The sequence below is a fragment of the Nannospalax galili genome, unplaced genomic scaffold, assembly GCF_000622305.1.
Source record: "Nannospalax galili isolate Female #2095 unplaced genomic scaffold, S.galili_v1.0 scaffold390, whole genome shotgun sequence".
Classification (NCBI taxonomy): Eukaryota; Metazoa; Chordata; class Mammalia; order Rodentia; family Spalacidae; genus Nannospalax; species Nannospalax galili.
In genome coordinates this window covers 5,341,304-5,352,927 of record NW_008330777.1, presented here as the reverse complement: position 1 = coordinate 5,352,927, position 11,624 = coordinate 5,341,304, and the positions used below count along the sequence as shown (strand labels likewise).

The window sequence follows — 11,624 nt, the reverse complement described above, 5'->3', positions numbered from 1 at the left end:
TAAAGACCTGGTATTTTTTTAATGTTTCGAATATATGTGCATGAAAACTCAAAAATTAGGCCACTTCACATAAGTGGTTTGCTATTGGAAACATAGGAAATAGAGTAAACTTTGATTCCTATCAGACTATATTATGATAAAACTTGTTAGAAGCTGTAAGCTAAAAATGTAAAGTTAAAAGACATTAAGTCATCATAAAGTGCTTTTATAATTTCTGTAATATCAAAATGAGTATTGACATTTTTCACTGCAGTATGGCCAGTAGATTCTAAAACTGTCTCTGTATTATACAAGTATACAATATATTCTAATATAAAGTAAGGCTATTTTGATCTCTTAAGGACAAATAAGTGACATTCTTTCAATGTGTACATGCATTTTACCTGAAAAGTCCTGATTTTTGTCATTAATTAATATCTTATTTTTAAGTAAGCTTGAAGATACATAAACATTTTGATGTTCACATAGTTATTGCTGTTTACTAGGTGTTCCAGGCTACAAAATAAATTGGTACCATAGATATGTGAACTTCAAGATACATTTTGGCATTAGAGATTACCCAAAGCAGCTGGTGTGTCAGTGCAATAGTGTTTTTATTAAAACGAAGCACTGATTAAATGAAAAAGCTAAAACTGGACAAAGAGGAACAGGGTTAGAAAGCATTGGAATACATTATAGTGTACTGACGTTACCTGAGGAAACATTGGTCTGATTAGGGTAAGATTATAAAGCATACCAGTAAATCAGTTTGACAATTTTCAAAATGCAGGGTTTCTAAATTTGAGAGATATATCATGAAATTTGAGAATATTTTCTATGTGAAGCTATGCAAGTATATTAACATTATTATGCTTTTTTTGCAAAAACTTATTTTAAAATACTATACTATGGATAAAGCGTTTTTGAAATCTGAGAAATATGAATAATTTTCATAAAGAATTAGTAAACTAATTTTGTTATTGTAAATTAAATAAGAAAAAAAGTAAACTTTAGGGTTAAAAGAATCATCAGAATTTTACTGAACAAAATACCAAAGTCTGAAATTTCCCTGAAGAAACACAATTTAAAATTCATCAAATCATTGCCCCAAATTAAACTTTAATAGACTAAAAACAAAACATAATTTAAAATATAATATTTGATGTACAGAGCATTTAATTAAATATTCCTAGAATAATTACTTGAGACTATAAAACCTAGAAATTGGTGTTTTATCATCGCTGTCATCCTCTTTAACTCTTGTACTTTTATTAGCAGAGATGACTGAGACAAATAGGAATTGCCTCAGCTGTCAAAGCTCTTCATTTAACTCTGATTTCTTTATTTTTCAGAAAAAAATTAGCCTTCTTTAAAATTGTTCTAATGCTATGTAATTAATTCTTTACTTCCTGTCACTCTATCTTCTGACGGTTCTATAGCACCAACATATTTCAGGTATAGATAATGTTTTCCATGTTACTGACATTTATTTTGTTACATAACTATGTGCGAGATCTCCTGAACAGACGCCCTCTGCTTATACCACATTTATAACATCTGAAGTTGACTCATTAGTTCCTCTAAACCCTTGGACTTCAGTGATCTTACACTCATCCCTGTCCTCATTCCTCAGTACCATTAGGGGTGATCTAAGTAAACTATTTGGTTTCTTTTCTATTTCAATTCATTGGCAGCATCTCACTTTTATTGATTATTAATAGTCCCTCTTCATTTCTTACCCTGTCAACAACTATAAAAGAAAAAAAATCTGTTTAACTTAAATCCATGATTTTGTCTCTTGTATTTTTGGATGATATTTAAAGCAACACCTCAAATATTTCATGTTATAATTATATTCATTTGCGTAATTATATCTTTTTATTTTTCTTGTCTGCCACCATGTTCCTTAAGGAATTTCTCTTATTAACGTTAATTTCTCCATTTCTAAATATATTCAAAATCTTCTCAAATCATTTCTGTCTGTTCTTTTTCTTCCTTGATGAAAACTTCAGCACATTTAAATTTCTCCTATATCATATTAAAGTGTGAAACCAAGGTGAAATAAATTTTCTTCAAGAATAAATAAAACAACAGCAAACTTTCCTTTGTAGCCTGTGTGTCCCCATCAGTTGCTGTGGCTGTGCTACTCATGGGTCTAAGGTGAACATAGCACGGGAGATTTGCTGAAACACTGATCCCAGTATTGCTTAGAATTGACAATTTTATTTATTTTTTGGATAGTCTATTTCTTTTTCATCTTATGGTGACAGGGAGACATAAAGTACATGAAGCTCATTTAAGGCTTTTAGAAAGAATTATTGACTAATGGCCATAAATAAAACTAGATCTGGGTTTTGGCATGTTTATACATAATTAAACACCAAAGATCAGTCTGGATTCCCAAACTTATGATTTATTATATCTACTTCTTTAATTAAAATCCGTATTTCCTCAGAAAGGCTATAATTCATCTTGAATTCTCTTAGATATTTCATTCATTTTAGTAGTAATAAAACTATCAGCAATAACATAATATTTTAGAAATGACATTATTTGTGTTTCATACCTGAAGTGAATCTTCACAATGATTTTTACATGTTCTACAGTAAAGACAGAAACCTGTCGTTTTAAGGCCCTTTAAGAATTTGTATTTTTGAAAAGAGACTAATAGAAGATGAAGTACTCACATCTTCACTATTTTAAATTTATCATCTGTTTATTTCATAACTTAAATGCCCATAAAATATGCACATTCATTTATAAATTTAGGCTACAAATTTCAACAGTGTCTTCACCAGTTAACTGTATTTTTTCTTAATAATACTTGTTTTTAACAGTATAAAACCAGGAGCTAGAGAATTGACTCAACAGTTAAAATTGGGTACTCCTCTTGCAGACATATCAAGTTTGATTCCCAACACCCACATCTGGTGGCTCACAACCACCTCTAATTCCAGGTCCAGGAGATCTGCTGCCCTCTAGCAACCTCTACAGGAACTGTACTTATATTCACAAATCCACACAGACACACAGACACATGTACACACACACATGCACACACACACACACACAGAGCGATCTATACACATAATTAATTCAATTTCAATAAATAATCTTAAATTATATAAAACAAAATTATTTTATTTGATGATCATAGTAGATTTTTGTGTTGTTTCTATTTGGACAATTGTGGAAGACACTGGGGAGAAAATTGTCTTTTATTTTTTATCACATTTTCATAGGAATCCATGTTTATAAAATTAAACTAGGAGAAAGAAAATGCTAAGAAATGTAAATGCTAAAGTCATATTAAAATTTACATACATATTCCAAATTTGAAATATTGGATCTTTATTCCTCAGACTAAATTGGAATTTGGTGTGGAAATAGAGAAAATACATATTAATCAATATATAAATGATTTACAGTATCAGTATCTTTTCAGTTATTGCATACTATTTTTACATATAGTCTTCTATTGGTATTAAATAAGCTTAACTATTTCAGAATAAACTTATAAGTGGAAAAAATATGTCCTGGAGTTAAAAATCACAGTCCTGAACATAGGGTTGTTTTGGTGTAATATATACTTAACCTGTAATTACAACATAAATGTTGATGCAATGTCATATGTACTCTGTGCATAACATACTAATACAACTCAGCTATCAGCATGTCTCATGTTTTAACACTACACCTGTGGTAACCCAACAGTCACTTCGGAGACATATAACTAACCTAAGCAATGGGAAAACATGACTCACAAAGGCTATGTGCTTTCTGTTCACTTTAGGGCACTATTTTGTTTCCATAGCAACAAATCAATACAGAAACTATTTTGGTGTGGTCCTTCATGTCATTTCAGACCATTCACAACCTTTCTTGTCCTCACAACATTATTGTCACTTTGATAAGTTGAGGACTTTTAATCATTTTCATTTAAAAATTTAAATTGCATCTGCAAATAGGCAATTGTGTTCTAGACATAATGTTCATTGTATACAGAAGTCATTTCTAAGTCTTCCACTGTTGCTGAGGAAACTCAATCCTGCATGAATTGAATAATATTCAGAATAACCTATCCTGTGCCTAGGCATTATTTCTGATTTCTACTATTAGGGCTTACAGAAATTTTGCTCCAAATCTGTCACATCTGATTCATTGCTAATAGCAGTTTTCCATACTAAGATACCGGAATTCCATTTTTTTTTTCAGTAAATGTGGTATACCAACAAATAAACCAAAGTACAAAATGTTTAATAATATATCAGAGACATAATTCCAGTTACTACATGACTTTCCCTGATTTGCTTTAACTCGTCCTTTAGTAGTATTTCATTGCCAGCACTAACTTTCCACAGCTCAGGTTCACAGCTTTTTATTTGAGAATATCATTGTTTTCCTTTTAAATCCATCAACTGCATTGTCTTCACCAATGTCAGTATAGTTATTTCTACATAAAATTCTGTCTATAAAGTATTAAATTTGCTGTCACATTTTTATTTTAAGCATTCTGTGCTATGTTCTGTTCAGTGTCAGTGTCTTTAGTTCTGATTTTTCAATTTTGTCCCTCTCCTTTTCCTTGATTTGTTAGTCTGATCCAACCTCTTCTACCTCATCTGATGATTATCAATATGTTATGGAAGCTAAACTACAAGAAATGATCTCCATACGTAGGAAGGTAGTCCTACTGGACTTTACTTTCTATTGCTAAATAGAATCCATCTAAGTTTTTCTTTTCATTTATGAAAATTATGTTACTTTTATTTATTGATAATCGACCATCTGTGCAGTTCAGTGCTTCAGGAGCTTAAGATTGGACAATGGCAGGTTTGTGATCAAACCATGCACAGTCTGCATGTTACATTTGGCTGATTTCATTGCTCATAAATAACTCCAATGTTTTGCTGATGCTTGGATGTAACAGGCCCTTGTAGCTGACACATTTCAAGCAATGCTGTTCAGCTGCCTGTTTAAAGAAAGTTTATTTTTTGAAAACTATGTTTGCAGTTGGTAGTAGCTTGCTTTACATTTTATTTCAATTTATTTAAATTGAAAGAATCAACATATCTTACATTTGGGTAAAATTTTCATATTTATTAACAGGCTGAAGAGAGACATGGAAATATTGAGGAACGTATGAGACATCTAGAAGGTCAACTTGAAGAGAAGAATCAGGAACTTCAAAGAGTACGTATCAGGGGCAATTTCCTCCATTGTTAATTTTTGGATCTATAGACTACATATTAGAAAGAAAATGTTCATAATTAAACGCTATGTTTAAAATCTTGTGGTTATGTTCTGTGCACTTGAAGAAAAAATTTCTACTGATTTAACAAAAACATACCTAAAATTAAATCCAATTCAAATTCAGCAAAACAATAAAACTAAGCGTGAAAAGTGATGAGTGCTTTTTTCATATTAAATATCTTTTTCTTCTTTCTCTTGGAAATAAGGCTAGGCAAAGAGAGAAAATGAATGAGGAGCATAACAAAAGATTATCTGATACTGTGGACAGGCTTCTGACGGAATCCAATGAACGTCTACAGCTACACTTAAAGGAAAGAATGGCTGCCTTAGAGGAGAAGGTAAAGACAGGAGGGAAGACGCACATGAAGGCTTAGCCATCTTGCAGTCCTATCTATTTCATATCTTGCTTTAAGCATTGCACTGGGCAAGTAATGATCTTACTTTCTTTAGTCCAAAAATACCTTATATATTCTTGGGAAATGAGTCAATAATTTCTAGTAAAATTTACAGCATCAAAATTCCAATGATTAATTCATGATGCATAAATAGTTCGTATTAGTATGTGTTAAGAAACACATTTCTTAACATATGCTGTAATTTGCTATGAAAATTTTCATTTATCTTTTCACTGTAAACAAAACAGAACAAAAACAAAAATAGAAGCAACAAATAAAAAGGCAAAAATAAATGTTGGGTGTGGGTTTGAAACTATTCATATCTTTAACCTGACTGGAAAATGAATTTGAGTAAGACTATGTCGGCAGTAGAAATATTAGCACCAATACAGGGTTTAGGAATCATATTTTCAATTACACTGTTTAAAGGAAAGTGCTTTTATGCAGTCTAAAATTTGATTCACAATTACGTATGTTACATTGACCACTGGAAACTATCAGACCATCAAGAGTTATTTGAGTTGGTTCCCAATCCTAAAACTAAACCAAAGATGGGAAGCTGGGCACTAAAATCTCTGGTGGACAAATTATTTTAGAAATTTAAAAAGAATGCTGTTCACAGTTTTAGTTAGACACTTTTCCTTGATACATAAAATCAACAAAAAGAGGGAAAACGCTTCAATGAAATATTTAAAAGACTGATTCCTTGACCCATTAGGAAGTACAAAAAAAGCCTGCTGCTGCTCCTGCAACTCCAACTGGGTGGCCCCAATGCAATTAGTACCTCTTACTTTAATTTTCCTTCAAATAATTTAAAAGCCTGATTTTTAAAGATATAAATCATGCTTTATAAACAGGTAGTGCTGACTCACACTTTTAATCAGCACTCAGCAGGCAGACAGGTAGATCTCTATGAGATCAAGCCCAGGCTGCTCTACATTGGGAGTTCCAGGCAGACTGGAACTAAAGGGATACCCTGTCTCAAAAATGCAAAGAAAATAAATAAGTAAACCATGGTTTGTAGTATTAAAGGCAAGTACAAAGTTTGTAGCAACAATAATACTTTCATGATAACAATTTTTTGCCTATATGTCACTTATTTCTCTATTCATGATATTGGCATTTTATTTTTAAAACATTTTACTTTTATATCTCTGAGCTATTAAAAATCATTATGTATTGGTAAAAGGTATACAGAAAGTAAACTATCATAAATATTATTTGATGATTTATTTTTCTGATAATATAAATGAATTTATTGACATATTTTAAAAACTTTATTTATTATTTTTATTTTATGCATTTGAGCATAAGTGCACCTGTGTCATGCAGACGTCAGAAGAAGCATTGGATTGCCCTGAAACTGGAGTTATGGATGGTTGTTAGCCTCCATGTGGGTTCTGGGAGGTTAAGTTAGGTCCTCTGCAAGAGCAGCCAGTATTCTTAACCTCTGAAACACCTCTCTAGTTGCTCATTTGAATATTTTATAGTACCCTAGATAATAGTTGGCTTGGCACTCATTACTTCTCATTTGAAGAATAGCCTACTTCTTACTACTTAAAATTTAATGTGAGATAAAGAAAAGAGTAGTAGCTTGGGAGGTACTATTTATGCTATTTATCCATCCAAGTGTAACAAAGTAACCTTTCTCATTTAAATAATTTATTCCTAGAAATGTTAAGTATCACTTTTAAAGATGCCAATGGAATTTCGTTGCTATAGAAACCAGGAACTGGATGTACCAAAAAAGGACTCAACAGAGATTCAAGATGTAGAATATTCATATATATTTAAAGATTTTCAGTTTCTTACATCTTTCTTTCCATAGAATGTTTTGATTCAAGAATCAGAAACGTTCAGAAAGAATCTTGAAGAATCTTTACATGATAAGGTACCAAGAAAATATTTTTTTGCCAATTTTCCTACCAGAAATTGATGAATATATTATAAATAAATATGTTAAAATTAGTTTAGAATGTTATATTTTAAAACAATTTTAACTTTTGCTTGTCTTTATGAAAGTAAACATTTGTGTACCCATTGCACATGTTTTAGTATCCAAACACACTAACAATCAGTATTTTAGAAGATCACTTTGTGTTAGCTTAATATTACTACTCTTCCCTTAGAGATAAGGAGCATTTTGACTTCATAAAAAGGTTATTTTGTTTTGGTTTGAACCTTATATATATGCTCTAAAAATGTTTTCACTAATTTGAGTCTAGTTTGATATATGTAGAAAATATATATGTATAATGTTTGAAATACCTGCTGTACAGAATTATGCTGAAAAATACTTCTTTAGCACTGTCCTTTTTCTAAGGAAATTGAAAATATAATAGAGGGAAGAGAATGTACCTCCCAAAAAATGAGGATTCAAAATAGCAGACATCAAAGCTGATTAAATGAGGTGAGGCTGGCAAGAGCCACAGATAGTAAAGATCACCGTGCACTGCTGATAAAAAGAAGGCTTCAAATAGATGGAACCTGACTAGAGAATCAAGGAGTGGTAGGTGGTACTGCAAACCTTGTAAGCATAGGGCATACTGCATGATCACAGGTGCTTGTAGGGTGTGGAATCAGTTGTAAGTGTGATACGTTAAATTTGGGTGAATTGTTTGATGGGGATCAGACATTCCATTTGTAAGATATGTCACATAAGAGGCCAAAATAGCCAAGATATGAAATCCAAAAAGCTATAATAGTTAATATGTATTTTCCTAATTAATCAGCCAGGTTACATTAAGTTTTCATTAAATGTTACTTTAAGATGCATTCTATAGGTGTGTCTTGAAAACATAAAATGAGTGGATAAGGGGAAAGGGGAAAGAAATGAAGAAAAGAAAGGAAGGAAAAAATGGAGGGAAGGAAAGGGGAGGGAGGAAGAAAAGAAGCAAAGATGTAGACTCAGTAAAATAGCATAGAAGGTACTGAAATATATGAGCAGAAAAGGAAAGTCAGAACAATTATATCAGATGTTATTCATTACAATAATAATTTAAAAAATAATATTTGGCCCTATAGAATATCCACAATCTTCTTGTATAGAGGTATAATCGCATTCTATACTGGGGCATTTATAAGATGATACTGAATTATCACTGAATGGTGAAGAAAGCCTGCAAAAAGGAGACAATGTTCTAGAAGGCTAATTATTACAGACATTAGTGGACAGCCAAGCATCCCAGGTAAAGAATGAGCCCTGTAAAGCAGCACAAAGGAACCAAGAATGAATCATCAGAATTTTGATGGGAATACCATGTGTTTAGTAGGAACTAGTTCTGATCAGATTGTGAATTTTGGTCTTAATTTTGTTATGCAGTGTTATATTATTCAAAGTACTGTGTGCTCCTGGCAAGATCCTCAAAGCTACTCCCCCTCCACCCACTCAAGCCCATAGCTTCAACAGTCTGCCCAAGCAACCAAAAGGAGTGAATTCTTGGGCACTGTGTCCCTTCTAATGTCAATCTCTATTGAACAGATAAGAGACATATGACAAATACTCTCTTGTCATAAAGTTTGTTGAGAGAAGCCCTGGCTACTGAAAGAGAAAATAGCTACAGAAAACCCGAAGGACCCATTTATGTACTTGTAACAGTATGAACGTTAAAATCAGTTCATTGACACAAAATAAAGTACTTTCATGAATATTTGATAGCTATGAGAAAACTCCAATCTTCATAAATTTAACACACTAAAGTGCTTAATAGTAACCTGATAAAATGATGAGGACAAACAACTATACCAAAATCAAGCCAAAATTAGGTTATTGACTTCCTTTCCTTTATTTTCAGTCTTCCAATCAGAGATATACTTTATTTCTTCCTTTATTCCCATCTCAACACATTTTTAAAATTCAGACTATTGGCTTTCTTTTTAAAGTGATTTTTTTCTTCTAAATAATTTTCTTTGCTCATGTATCCTTCAAGCTTCTTGAAACAATGGAAATTCTTCACTTATTGCATAAAGATGTTTTAACTTTAAAAACTAAATATGGTCTGTCTTATACATTTGAAGTGATAATATTTATGACTTTAATATTCTCAAAATTTTTAAAAAATATTTGAGATTAATGAATACCAGGGAATATAGACATATTTGTTGATTTCTGTTCTTTGCATCTGCATTATGAAAAGAAAATGGAAACACGTATTTCCTATTTTGTCTAGTAATCTTGAATAGAAGCATAACCATCACTTTAAAGAATCCATTTATTTATCATAATTAAATGCTGATGTTATTTGCAGATACCAATCTTCTGAGTAATACCTTTTTAAATTTTTAGGAAAGATTAGCGGAAGAAATTGAGAAGTTGAGATCTGAACTTGACCAAATGAAAATGAGAACAGGCTCTCTAATTGAGCCCACAATCTCAAGGTAACTCTAATTTAAAAACTTATTTGTGGTTCACCAAACATCATTGTAAATTTTCTCATTTTTTCATAGTTCCTCACACAAAATAAACACAATTTTTCTCAATAGTCACTGTAATATTTTACTTAACTGAATCAGGAATAACTTTGTAATATAGATATTATCTCTACAGACATTCAATTAAAATACAGATGGTATCTTTCATATTTGCATTTATCAATATAGATATAAATTCATAAGACACTTTTAAAATGAAATGTGGGACTATATATAAAAAGATGACATTTTATTGAGGAAGGAACCACTAACATTTTCTTAATGTTTTCAAGGCAGAAATATGGTCAATAATTACAATGATTGAGAAATATCTTCCTGTTTCAAGTAATTGAAATTGATATGGAAATGGGAATTGCATGTGTGAAGAGAAAAATTTGATAAAGGTTAGCCATGCTCACCTGTCCCATCACTTCATTATTAAAGAAAGCAGAAATGAAATGGCCAATTACTAGGTATATATGTAGGACAATAAGTGGATATAAACATTAGTAAAATACATATAACTTAGTTTTGTTTTTAAATTTGATAAGAAGCTGAGGAAAGACTTAGCTCTGTGTTTCTTAGGCAGCACAGAGTGATACCGAGTGTTTGAAACATTCAACAAGCATAGGTTTCTAGAAGTCCATTTTTCTTGGTATTGTGTTTATCGTAAAAATATTATCTGTTTAAGAACAAAAATGTGTACCTATTTTGATAATAACTATGACAACAGCACCTAAAAACCTCTCTGGCCTGTAACATGTCCTGGTCAAATGAATAATGAGTGATTATCTGGTAAAGCATGCTTTAAATGATTAGATAAACATATAATCTAAAAATTTCCTGAAGAATTAGATATTTTTCAGTAGGAGTGGAAACACAACACTCAATATTTTAGTGTTTTTATTCAGATTAGTATGTGACATACAATTTTGCAGGACCAAAGATACCCAGTCACACAAAGCATTAATTTAGAAAGTAATTTTTATTTTCCAAAAAATTAAAATTCTGATTTGCCTGTCTGACCTGAAAAGGTTCAGTAATATGGCAAGCATAGTGAGAGCCCTTATGATGATGGTGATGATGATGATTGATGATGTTGATGATGATGATGATTGATGATGATTGATGATGATGATGATGCTGGTGACAATGAAGTTGGAGAAAAACCTGCTAAAGTATCATAGGAAAAACTACATAGAGCAAGTATTGTCTGATCATCGAATTAATTGTATTCTAATATACCCCAGTGCCACTTTCTCCCTTTTTTATATCAACTCTCAGAGACAGAATTGTAGAAGTGCTTAAAACTCCATTAGTGCCAGTGCGGGGAGTCCTCCTGACAACCTGGCACTCAGGAATTTATCTACACTGAAAAGTTGTTGGGCTCATACAAAAGTTATTCAGAGTGAAAACAAATCAGTTTATCTGGTCCAATGGTATGTCCTTAAACACCCAAAAGGGAAGTATAACCAAAGATTAAAGGGGCCAATATAATTTCATAAGAGCACACATATATATAACTAAAAGTTACTTGACAAACAGCAAAGCCAGACAGGCGATACCTTCAGTCGAGTTCTTGGCCAGGAT

The 11,624-nt window shown here is 31.7% G+C and overlaps 1 protein-coding gene across 24 annotated transcripts in view; it reads left to right on the top strand.

The window, feature by feature from the left end:
* Ppfia2 (PTPRF interacting protein alpha 2) overlaps nucleotides 1-11,624 on the top strand; it is a 580,223-nt gene that overhangs the window by 458,147 nt on the left and 110,452 nt on the right. For 15 of the 24 annotated variants that reach the window (XM_008852254.1, XM_029555664.1, XM_008852263.2 and 12 more), the window contains 4 exons: nucleotides 5,086-5,169; nucleotides 5,436-5,567; nucleotides 7,453-7,515; nucleotides 9,910-10,001. In XM_008852254.1, the coding sequence (XP_008850476.1) occupies nucleotides 5,086-5,169; nucleotides 5,436-5,567; nucleotides 7,453-7,515; nucleotides 9,910-10,001 (371 nt within the window). Of the gene's footprint in view, nucleotides 1-4,573; nucleotides 4,661-5,085; nucleotides 5,170-5,435; nucleotides 5,568-7,452; nucleotides 7,516-9,909; nucleotides 10,002-11,624 lie in introns of all 24 variants that reach the window. The other 9 variants (XM_029555647.1, XM_029555634.1, XM_029555642.1 and 6 more) reach the window with 1 other exon arrangement.